Source organism: Ambystoma mexicanum, chromosome 12 (assembly GCF_040938575.1).
Source record: "Ambystoma mexicanum isolate Mex_15411 chromosome 12, UKY_AmexF1_1, whole genome shotgun sequence".
NCBI classification, from domain to species: domain Eukaryota; kingdom Metazoa; phylum Chordata; class Amphibia; order Caudata; family Ambystomatidae; genus Ambystoma; species Ambystoma mexicanum.
Window position 1 is genome coordinate 91,830,602 of NC_090936.1, and position 13,016 is coordinate 91,843,617.

Consider the following 13,016-nt stretch of genomic DNA (forward strand, 5'->3'; position numbering starts at 1 on the left):
CCAAGACCACTGTGAGACTTACCGTTAACTCTCCCAGGCATGCAAAAGCTGCCTGTGAAATCCATCTTTGTCCTTTTTTTCTGCTAAGGGGCTCTTCCGGCTGGCAATAGCATCAGTGCACAGAGTGGTGAGACGATGACCCTGCTATTTCTATCAGACCTATGCAAGTGTTTTGCTGGATAGAATAGAGATAGATCTCACCCTTATTTTAAGCCTAAGGTTTTTTTCTTGCCTTCCCTTAGAACAGATGTAGCCCGCCTTCTTATTTCTAATCAAAACCACCAGCCCTCTTTGCCAATGCACAGTTGTTGGATTGGTCTTGCTATTTCTAGCACTCCTAGGGTCTCTCCCAACACATGTATTTATCATGGTAAGCTCACACTTTTTTTTGCAGTTTTGGGATCATGCATATTGCCAGTAGTTTCCGACTAAGTCAGCCATTTGTTTCTCTGTGGTGCATGCGAAGCAGAGGTGAGCGTGGCCTGGGTTCATCTTCATTGTTTATTGGCTTTGAAATGGAAGACAGACGAGAGGGCAATAGACCAATTACATATTGGTCATCTTCATTACTCAGTCATACTCTCGTCGCATTCTTTAAGCCGTCGCCCTCTCTTGTGATATTTCACTTGCGTAAAATCTTGAGCCTGGGGCAAAGGGAGCACATTATACTCTTCAGGGTCGGATTTAATAATCAAGAAAAGGAATATAGACTAAGTTGGTATGTCTGGATACTTTCCTTTCCCTATATCCGGGGAGAGGGAGATTAGTAAAAGCTGGATCGGGAGAGGATCCGCCTCATTGTGCAAATAATGGTTACCTGTTGCACAGCCTTTTCAGGCTTGTATTATATCATGGACAGCGGGCCGGTTTTTGAAAACTGGCGAGGAGCAGTGCATTTCTGAAGTGTTCATGAATACTTTATGCAACCCGCGAGAATCACTTGTGGGAAGGTTTTTTTCAAACTGGCGAGGAGCAATGCATTTCTGAAGTGTTCTCGCAAGCTGCTTGTGGGGAGAATTTTGGAAGACTGGTCAGGTGTGTCGTTTCTGTATTGTGCACATACGATTTATACAATCCACAGGAATCGCTTGTCTTTCATCTGTACAAGTGACAGTCTCTGTGTACTGCTTTTCAATTTCTCGGACAGAACAAAGAGCTGGCCAAGACCTGCTGACGAGGGATCAGCCTGTAGATTCACTGGGTTTAATGGTGCAGCCCAGTACCACCAGACATGACACAAACACAAATTTCAAACTACTTATGTATTTTACGTTTGTGGTCTGGAGGACGCCAGAGTAAAGACATACGCGCAAAAGAGGGGTGTGAATGGGCTGATCCTGGCAGCCGCTGGAGCGTAAACGGGGGAACCAGCAAGAGGGATTTGGTGGAAGGGGCTGGGATTCTGCACAGTGTGAGCGGGGGACAGGGACACCCCAAAAATTACATTGGCAGAGAGCGACCTTGCAGGGCAGTGTCCTTCTAATGGCGTCCTCCCGCAATGCCACACGTCTGGCAGCGCTATTTAGACATAGATCGGTATTTGCTCAATACCAATAATTTGTTAATATGAGTTGAGCGTAAACAACATAGAAAAGCATAACTTCCTGCTAATAAGGATTGTAGTTAGTAGCATCTTCCATTTGTAAATTTGCAATCATTGTTAATCAATGCATGTGGTATTCAGCCACACAGCAATCACCTCCACAGTTACATCTCTACACTCAGAACAGCTAAGTGAAGGTTCTGTGTGTAGTCTTTCAGTTTAACAAAGCCACCCATTTGGCAGTTGGCACTGGCATGGGCACCTCTTAAGACAGGCAGACGATGTATTCAAGTGCCCTCCCAAGCCGGCACGGACCACGGTGCAACTAAATGGATTTGATCTGGATGAGTGATGTGTCCCAATTCTTGATGGAAGAGGTTTCCATCTTAGCCACGGATAAGGCAGGAAGTGTCAGGGGAGGGAAGAGAGCCCTTCTACAGGATATCACTATTGTAGTTTCTGCTCCAGTGTGGCACATCACCTATCAATTTTTGCAGGAGTTATCGACAGGCAGATAATTCTCTATGATTTTGGATGACAGAAGACATCAATTAGAAGATCTTTAAACAGGGATTTAGGGCAATATGTCTCCAAAATCCCCTTCCATCTTTTGGGATATTATTTTGCCACAAAGCCGTTTCCCCAAAGTAACTACTGAAAGAAAACAAAGACATGCAGTAAGTACAATTTTGTATTTCATACTGCCTTAATGATCTGATTTTCAATCTCCCTTCCCTAGATGCTGGACTTTCTTAAAGCAGCTGGGGGTTCATATGCGCAAAACAGAAGCCAGCGGTGAGAGTGAGGTTTTGAAACCAAATGCTGTCCTTTGTAGGGCCACCAAATAGATAAGGTAATGAGACCATAAGCCGTGATTCACAAAGGTGCCTTGAGAAATACTGTGCGGCAAGAGATGACATTTTTTATGTTGTTAGTGTATCATGCATTATGTTGCTGTGTAAAGCTAGCTTTATGTCCTTTGAGCTGGGTCACCTTTGCACACTTTGCACGATGCTATTTTCTTGGGTCTGTTCGATTCTATGAATAATTTGAGCCCTGAAGTTGTGTAGCAAATACGTTCATGATGCAGAGAAATAAGGATCTGTGTGATTTTGTCGAACCAAAAAATAGAGAATAAAATTTGAACGAACCCAAAATACCGAGGAAAAAAACATTTATTTTGGGGGGAGGGGGTGGCCCATAACTTTCCCCATGTTTAATACCCCACACCAACCCCTTGCCCACCAGATGTAACCCCACCCCCACATAACTTTTTTTAATTCGTTATTTTTTGGGTATTTTGTATTCATTAAAATTTCATTCTCTCTTTTTTATTAAGTATAATCACTGGACACCCAGAAATAACTCAGATAAACCTCAGAGATGCACACTATAGTGTATATGTCACATTGCACAGACCACAAACCATCGACTTGCTGAACAGGAGATGTCCTCAGTCTATTTTCTGTTGCGCCACATTGACACTAAGAGCAGTGTGAACTCTAGAGCCTCACTTATACTGCCATGACTAGAAGGCACTAAGGACTGAAGCGCTCCACTTGCCACTGCCAGGTGAGTTAGCATAGTGGCCACAAGCTTCCTTCCCGACGACACTCAACTCATTTTCAGGCTGCCCTCGGCCACCTCCTCTCCCTCTCTCATCTCCGATTGCCTAACTGCCATTCAAGATTGGTGTGCCGCCAATGATCTTTGTCTGAATGCCAGCTGAACGGAGATCCTCCTCATCGGCACACCTTCACCATCCTTTCCCCTCACTTTCTGGCCGGCCTCCCTTGGCCCTCCTCCTACACCCACCTGCAAGGCTAAGAACCTCGGGGTCATCTTTGACTCCACACTTTCCTTCTACGCCCATATCTCTGATGTCTCTAAAAAGTCAAAATTCCTACTGCACCTCCTCAGTAGTACTCTGCCTTTTCTCTCCTTCCCCGAGAAGCTCGTGGTCTCCCAAGCTCTAGTTCTCTCTAGGTTGTACTATTGTAACAGCCTCTTTCTAAATCTACCTGCCTCTACTCTCCGCCCTCACCAACTCATCCAGAACAGGACTGCAAGACTTGTCCTTGGCCTCAAGCCCTGGGATCGTATCTCTCCAGCTCTGAAATCTCTCCATTGGATCCCAGTGGATGCAAGGATTAAATTCAAAACCCTCTGCATTGTCCACAAGGCTTTCTGGGGCCTGGGTCAAAAATACCTTCAGCTATCCCTCTGCAAATACCTCCCCTCTCGAAGCTCTTCGCTCCTCTACCTCTAACTCCCTCGGGGTCAGTTGTTTTTCAAAGAAACGAGCTGGGGGTAGATCTCTGTCTTTGGCTGGGGCCTCCCTCTGGAACAGCCTCCCTGCCACTCTAAAACTTGAGGAGAACCATCTCCGGTTCCGGAAGCACCTCAAGACCTTCCTCTTTTCTTCTGCCTTCGCTCCCCCTCTCCCCTGCTGATCTGTTCTCTCTTCGCACTGTGCACCTGGCCACCCTCTGTCCTCCGGGCCCAGGTACCTGCTCACTGTACCACCCTCCCGCACTGCCTCCGGGCCAGCCCTTGCACTGGGGTCTGTATCTGTACCCTACAGCCCCCCCTTTTTCTTCCTGCACTTATCAGACCTACCCTGTCTGCTGCCTTAAACCCAGCACTTGCCAATTTCTGGCTGCACTACCACTGTTTGTTGCCTTTATTATTTATTCATTTTGTATTATTTATCTGTTTCTCCTTTGCTTCGCACTTTCCATTTCTCCCCCCTTCCATGCACTTCTCCCCTCCCCATCTCCCATGCACTTGCGTGTTCTCAATGTCACTGGTCCTAGTAAGATAGGTGTTTTGTTCTCCCCTGCTCCCCTCCCTTGCCGGACTCTGAAACACTTGTGTACGAGCGTAATAGAAATATAATATCAATTAGCGTTACAGTGGGTGCTTGGAAGCAGCCTGCGTCTTCAAGAAACTGTCTATGATTACTGCTACAGAGGAGCCTGCATCAAAAGGGGTTGGGCAAAGCTATGATATGATTTGGAGACTGGCAATGGAGAGTGGAAACTATAATGCATACTATACACAATAAAGCAATGCAAACATGTACATAATTAAGATATTTTTAGTCATGACCTCAGAGGTGTTGGACTGGACTATCTCCATATGTTCACATAACTCTGAAGTCAGTTTTACATCCACTATTAGGTACAAGTTGAGTTACTGCACCCTAGTGGCGTTTCATGTGCTAGCCCTGGAATCTGATTGGCCACCCCAGATGCCACCCCATTATCCTAAACTATGATCATTCAAATTTAAACACAGAAATGTTAAACACTAATGTTAGTAATAAAACTAGATATGAGTAGTGGAGACAAATTGTAAATTAATGCTATTCAGTCGTGTGTGTGTGTGTGCGCTCATAATTCATGCCACCCCTACATAGGTCAGTGCCCCATTTGGGCCGCCCCACTCAAAAGAGTCTGGACACGCCACTACTGCACCCAGTCTTGCCTCATTTTTCAGAAGGCTAAGAATGAAAAAGAAAGAAGAGGTCTCAAAGAAAATAGGGATCAGTTTTGTTATTGGGGAAAAAAGATTAAATGAGTTACAGGTATATAAATAAGTGTCCCATTTGGTAGCTGCATGACACACTCTGCCTGTGTTTAGGTTGTGGCCTTTTTGTGACAGATGCCCCAAGTGGATTTGTGTGATGGCCACGCCACACATTGGAGGCCTTCAACAAGTTAGGGTACTGAACCAGTTTAGACATGCATCAAAGTAAGACCGTTGCGCTTGCAATAATGATAATTCTATACCCTTCGGTTGCTTTGTTTCATGATCAGGCAGCATGCTATGAGAATACATTCGGACGAGCTTTATACTCAGTGGGTTAAGCGTGATCTTCCAAAAGGAACAGCTCTTACTGATCCAAGGCTGTGATCATCTTGCAGGAATTTCAGAACGGTTTTGAAATGGGTAGGAGGGGGTATCAGATACTCACAGGACGACCTCTACATGATCCAGTGCCCACTGATCATGACCTGTTCCACTGTGGCGAGGCTGCCACCAGCGCAGGAAGACTCCTTTCACTCGCGCCTCCCTGTGGATGAAATCAGGAGAGGAGGTCATGCTTAGCTCAGACTGACAAGAGCCTCACTAGTATGGAACATCGCCCAATCCAAGAACCAACCTGAAGAGAGCATTGATACATTTATGAAGGTGATATGGTCACATCTGACTGCAGTCATTTAGAGTTACATGTTTGTGGTCCTTTGAAAAGCCTGTATGCAACAGCTCAGGTTTACACTCTGCAAGCATCATAGGAAGGCACTATTCATACTTTACATCAGGATTCTGCTACCCGTCGCTCTCCAGATATGTTGGATTACATCTCTCAGAATCCCTCACCACGGACTATGCTGGCTGCGGCTGATGGGAGATGTACTCTAAAGTATCTGGAGAGCAGAAGGTGCAGACCCCGGCTTTGAATCTCTTTGTAACCTTCATTGTGTTATGTGTATAAAAAACAAACACACAATTTCATAGAACAAATGCAGCATTCATGAAAAAGAAAACGATTGTCTTCAATTAGTTTGTGTACATATAACTCCATAACTACCTGATTGTTATTTTACAGAGTAATTGAAATTGGAAAAAGGGAAAGAAGAAACAAGGAGGGGGGATTTTGTTATTTCTAATTATGTTGGTTCAACTATTTAATGACCACATGGATCTCACAACTTGGCCTATTTCAAAGACTCTTTATGACATCCTAGACAACAGGTGCCACTATTTAACCAAACAGCATTCAGAAATGTAATTGAAAATAAGTGTCATTTCTATGGGATCTAATTTTGACATATGGTGGAATTTTTATGCTAAAGGAGATGAATAGATTTTCCCCAAATCCTTTATTTCTTTCAAGGAGGAAGCTGCGATTAGAACACATCACTGCAAGCCTGCAGCTGTTTACGCATCCGCTGGATATTGACCATTGCATCTTCAATGTTCTGAGTTGCATTAAAGAGACCAACTCACAGGACCATGAGCATATTGTGCAGACATATATTTCACAAATTGTCTAAAACATTTCAAATTAGTCTTTTCCTATTGACTTACTTTGGATAATACAAGGAAAATCCAATGGTCCAGAGGAATTGAAGGATAATACATTGTACATTTACCAGTATGTCTATGTGTGCATTGAGATTGCATAAGCAATCATTAATGTAAGTAACTTTTTCCTTTCTTTTGCCTCATGTAGTTCTTAAACATTCTGTGATCTAACGTGGGTGGAAATAACATGACAGCTGTTCTGTGTATGGCACAGACTCACTTGGCGTTGCTTTCCCTTCTGATTTTGTACTTACAGAGGAACATTGTAGGACACCCTCTGGGCTTGTATGAAGTCTTTCGGTTGATGCTGGGCGATTACTTGCCATGTGATCCCGTTGTTGACGCTATACTGCAGCAGTACTGCTCGATCGACAGTGTTTGAGTCGCTTAAGTTCGTATTACAGCTGTCGGTTTGTGAAATGCTTCCAATTTGAAGAACAAACATTATTTTGCTGCAAAAAAAAATAAAGGTACATTGCTGGTGTAGCCAGGCCAAGGGAGACCATAGTGAACAGTTCAGTGTTATGTTTAGGATACATTACACTTTAAATGGGAAAATGAAAATAACTTTCCGTCTTTAACTGTTGACTGTCTATGAAAGCCCAGAAAATTTGGAAAGCAACTGATCTGGTGGGAACACTCATGTCACATTTGGTGAAGGTCATCAACATTTTCATGATAAAAAAATAATGCTTAAAATAATGCACTATATGAAGTGACTATTTAATGTTGTACTAAGGTTAGTGTTCTAGGGTAAAAGTGCTGGTGTAATTGGGCATAACTGTGCCCAAGGAGGGGATGGGTTGTTGAAGAATGGTAATAAACATGAACTTGTGGCATGCAATATTAACCATAAGCTAAATGAGTGGATTAAGACAGACTAAATTTACTAAGCTTAAACAAATAGTGTAAGTAAAATTAAGCCATTTTTGTGTGCAAGTTGACCTTACTAAATCAGTGCAAGACATATATACATATGGGGCTGATTGACCAAGCTATAAAATAGTGTAAGTAAAACAAAATGTACTAAGTTAAACAAATTGGTTAAGTAATACTTAGAACAACAAATGACTTCGGCTCTCAAAAAATGACTTAAGTTGTTACTTCAGCTACTTATTTAGCTTAGTCAAGCAGCCCTATGTATGTTTTGGACAATATCTGTTCGAGGGATAGGAGCGTGTACTCGCTTTTGGAAACTAGTTTTTCCTTGTACCTTATATCATTTATTTTCTTCGTTTTTTGGTAGTAGTTAGAAATGGGATTTAGCAAAAAAGATTTTGTGGAAGCCAAAACAAAAAATTATAATAATGAACCAAGTAAGGGTCAAAACTGAGCACCACACCAAAATTTTGAAAAATTACGATGACAAAAATGACAAACTCAAGAAAGTATTTTAAGTGCGCTAATATTACACTGGCAAATTGCAATGTAATATAACCGATTTCAGGTATAACGTTCTTTGCCATGAAAGACAAAGTGAAATACTATTTGGGAAAACACCACCCATGGGGTAGAAGATGGATTTTACACAACAGGACAGGGTGGACAGAAATCTGACATATGCGAATACCCACATTTGTGTAGTGAAGACTTGGACTAGCCCGCCACTGCACTAGGTGGCCGTCCATCACAGGTGCTACATCACAGAAGTCTAATAAATGTACTATACACAATACAGAGGCTTCCCCAGATTGCTACCTCTAGGTACTGGCAAGATTTCCAGGCCTCTTGGCATTGACCTTGTGTTTTATTAGTACATCACCCGACCTCCCCCATTTGAGTATCTTCATGACTGCACTTTGTGTGTTACCGTGTGAAGATTTAAGCAAAGGAACGAGAGCTGGTTTATTGAAAGGTAAGTGGGCAGTATAATCATTGTCCTATATGCACATCTATTTAATTTCTCATGATGAGAGTATCATGTAGCATCTAATCTCACTTTGCATGTATATGTTGTTTATTGGGGTAACTTTAGTCTCACCAGTGTGGCATAAGAATAGTCATACAATTCAAGGCCGCATACATTGGCCCTTAGCAAGGTTTTAGCCAATATGACCTAGAACAATTGACCTAATGACCAATTTGATCGAATTTTGCATGAGTCATTTGGTCTTCGGGCAATTTGGTCATATATATTACAAAATACCAACCCTGGAGAGTGGTTGGTATTTTGCAATTTTGGGGGTGTGGGGTGTCCCCCGCTTCCTTAAAATGGGAGGCGGAGGACAAAAAACCCCACCAAAAAACCGCATATGCGTTTAAACTGGCCCACAATCAAATCATTTTCAGTCAGTTTGTCCCACGATCAAATTATTTTCGGTCAGTTTGCCACAAACAAAATAAATTCAGCCCAACATACCCAAACCCTTAGCAGACTATGAGCAAATAGTTGAATATTATAGCTTTATAACGCTTTCACATAGGCTACACCAGCTGATAATGACGAAAAAGCACAAGCTGCCCTGGGCTTCTGGACCATTAATTTACACTGTAGTCCTTGGAGGAGGGCTATAATGCTATTACTGCCCAGGAAGGAGGCCACACGTGTGAAAAAGGGAGCTGCCACCAAATACAGTGCAAACAGCAGACAGTGAGTTCGGACAACGAAGGGCGAATTGCGTGAAGATGGCCACCCACGGTGCCAGGAACTCTGTCAGTGACTGTTGGTGGAGAGCAGGGCGAGTGGAGAGGGCGACTGCAGCAAGCCCCTGGGAAGGTGAAGGAAGGGCCAATGAGAAGCAGGGTGGAGAGGGGCAAAGAGGAAGAAAGCAGACAGACCACAATGGAGCTGAAGATGCTGAGGTGAGGTTAGCAAAAGTGGAGAATCCTCTGAGGTGTACCCGCTGGTTCAGCCTGGAAATCAGCCAATGGGATTGTGTGAATGAGAGACGTGGGGTGTTAGATGATAGTACTGGTTCAGGGCTGAAGAGTACAATGTGAGTAAATGCATCTCTTAATATTTCTAACATTTACCAATGATGCAGGTACTTTCAGTCTCTAAATTTTTTCAAAACCTCTGACAACTGTCATTAAATTTAAGTTAAATAGAAATATATAGGGCTGTATATAGCTTCACATTTCTTAACTTGTAGACTCAATTAAACCCTCAGTCACTGCACTTGTGACACACGCATCCATCATTTTTATTTGTATTCAGGGCATAGACAGGTATTGCGAGCCCATCCCTACTCCGCTGCTATTTGCCACGGAAAAGGGCGGTGTCCACAGGTTTGTGAGGCCCTCTAACCACCCGCTCTATTCAAGGAGTAGGGCTCGAATAGTGAGTGAATGCGGTTCTTACATCTTGTAAAGACTAGCACCACCTCCGAGGTCCACACTGTGCAATCATTTAACACCCTTTCATGCCGTAATCTATGATTCTGAAAGTAGAATAGCCAGTGTGCTAGTCACACCTCGATTAGACGCAGCCACGTTTCCATGACAGTATCACATTCTCTGTGGGTAGGTAATCTTGCAGGGGATGTAATTAGATTAATATTGCACTACAAGGCACACAAATAAACCCACTATCGCATTCACTTCCATTACAAGTTCCCCAGTGGTTGAAAGCAAAGTCTGTCTCCTATATTATTATTATATCTACACTACATTGTCTTTGAACGTCTGTGCTTGCAATGTCACTTGGCTTTATGTGATTGGTTGACGTCCTCAAACATCAAGATGTTACTGTAATTCCCTGTGTGAAGACATTACCTTGCTCTGGTGAGGTCCAGCGGCTTAGTAATGGCTTGTCTTATTTGACATCCATTAAAGTACAACGAGTCTCCGTGGGCGTACGGGGCCAGCTGCCCGCAGCCATTCCCGATGATTCCACCTTGAATGATTTCCCAATTCACATTGGTGACCTTTTCTGACTCAAAGTTGTCTTTGATGTAGCTGGGAAGGTCGTGGCTGAAGACCGAGCAGTCATCACCTGAAACCAAAGGTAGACATGAGCACACAAGGTACAGATCGAGCATGTACATCACTAAAGAAGATTTCATCTGATCATTGGGCGAAGATTTGCAAGACATCTATTTCTAATTAGCCAGCATTTTCTAATGTAATGCACCCTATTAAGCTAAAAGCTCCATGTAATATTGTCCCTAATAGTAGGAATAATTTAGCAATTTGCATTTTGTTAGGAGAACATCTTTTTGCTAAAGTGCTTTTGAATTGGTATATTGTTCAATAACGTTTCTATATTAATACCCAGTCGCAATTTTCCCTATTCCATCCACCCGCTCAGTGATAATAATGAATTTCCTGCTGCCAGGATTTGGACTGGAATCCCTAAGGTAACACAGCTCAGAGTGGCATCTCTCACAGCTGTAATATCTAACAACTGTGTCCATCTGTTCAAATGAAATCAATGGGCTCGCGCCAGGCGATTGTCATAAAATTGCTCTCCCCCTCTTACTAGCTTTTGGAAAAAAAAGGCTGTGGATCGGAGTTATAACAAGAAAAGATATCGTAATCACAAAAAAGCGGTGTCTAATATATATGTTAAGACACACTTTATTCAAAGCCAACGTCCCACTGCCAGCCCACTTTACGGCACCTACCAAATGTTATGTTATCTAATCCTAGAGTGTGAACACGATGCAATAGAGATGTGTATGGACTGAATTATGCAGAAGATAGAATATATATATATATATGTATTTTTTTTTACTGTTCAGTAATTTAGGCCAGGAAAGGATTAAGTACCTTTGATGAAGCGATGTATCTGTTAAGGAAATATGCGAAGCTATTGGATTTTATACTGCACTCGGCTGCCAATTGCGTGGTCTCTTGGCACTCTGGCAGAGCGGAAAGAGAAGGGGGCAATGAGCAATTAGTGGGCAAAGAAGAAACATTCAAGGTAACTTTCCTGTTGTGTTGATGCATGCAGTTCAGAAGTACTTAGGCCCTGATTCACAGAACGTTTTCCTATGGGATTGCACCATTATAAAACACTTCCATGAATCATGCCCTTAGCATGGTGTGTGGGCATGTTTCTAGGACTTGATACCTGTGTCTAGGAGGGTACATCATCTACCCATAGTCAGCGGTAGAAGTGTCCTACTAAAAGAGTAGCGGGAATGTGATTGCAGCGGGGTACGGGGTAGGCGGGAGGGAGCAAGGGGTTTTGAGGCATTGTGGCTAGGCCAGGTGGACAGCGAAGTGGGAGGAACAAGCGCAAAGGAAGGAGGTCCCCTGTATTCCTTTTCATTAATTTCTCTCAGTTGGAACATTTATGTATGGCCTTGGGAAATCAATCGTCTTTCAGTTTAGCTGTAACAGCTGCAGGGTGGTAACATGTTTTAACTACAAAAAGAACTGCTTCGGAATGGTGAAAAGCTTGTAAAAAATAGCGGGACTGTAGTGGTACTCCACTCCCGATAGCTCCTGCTCACTTCCACCACTGCCCACAGTGCAAGGATGTGACTGTGATTTATAAGTTAGTTGGAGAACTGTAGCGATCTAATGTATGTTGGGAGGAGTATTCAACTGCCATGTGTGAGTGGATTCGTTGGTATGTGTATAGTGTGTGTTGGGGCACAGCATTATTGGGTGTTAGTGCAGGGAGCAGTCAGCAGAGACCTTTCTGGGCCTTTCGAGCATCCATCCGGTGCGGCTGGGCTCGGCTCCTGGTAGTTGGTAGTAGTGCAGCACTTGGAATGGGCTGGTAGTCCTCGCAGGGTCAGGGGTCAGTGTGCTAAATCACGTTGAAGAAACATAAGCGACTGCATACAGGAGCAGCCGGCCATGGGGTGAATTGCTCCAGAGGGGAATCCCTTTAGGGACCTGTAGAGGGGAATTGCAGTGGGGCACCCGGGAGCAAAATGACAGTGGGGCACTTAGGAGGCCAATCAAAGTAGAGTACATTTACAGTGGGACATATGGGAGCAAATCCTAGCGGGCAAATAATGTTGGGGTACCCAGAAGGAGCGTCAAATAAGTAATGGTACTAAATCATTCTCACAAAAGGGTAGGCATTGCCACGTGTACTCAGGAACCATAAGCTCCACGGGTAATGGAAATGGTTTGGTACTTTGTAGTTCACTTTTGCTCTTATGTCTATTTAAGAGTACTGGGAACCTGTTACGCAAACTGAGGCGAGAAAACGTAGCACAACATGCACAAGTTGAACACATTGCGTCATTTCCTTTGCACCCACACTTTGGTGTGCCAGAAATGGTCACACAACTGCCAGAGATCTTATGCCAGCGCACTGACTGAAGAGGTTTCCCACATTTTCCCCACACATGTGGGCATGTGTTTGTGGCCCAGGTGCAGGTCCCGTGTAGAGCATGCACTTGGGTGAATTCTCCTTCCTCCGCAAGGCGTGGCAAACCTGCTTCCCCGCCAGGCGAGGGCCTGCCATGTTGAACGT

The 13,016-nt window shown here is 43.6% G+C and overlaps 1 protein-coding gene across 2 annotated transcripts in view; it reads right to left on the minus strand.

Moving 5' to 3' along the window:
- Positions 1-13,016, minus strand: part of RELN (reelin) — a 2,335,047-nt gene that overhangs the window by 38,917 nt on the left and 2,283,114 nt on the right. For both annotated transcript variants that reach the window (XM_069628072.1, XM_069628071.1), the window contains exons 61-63: positions 10,352-10,571; positions 6,892-7,089; positions 5,523-5,621 (exon numbers count right to left, since the gene is read on the minus strand). In XM_069628072.1, the coding sequence (XP_069484173.1) occupies positions 5,523-5,621; positions 6,892-7,089; positions 10,352-10,571 (517 nt within the window). The remainder of the gene's footprint in view (positions 1-5,522; positions 5,622-6,891; positions 7,090-10,351; positions 10,572-13,016) is intronic.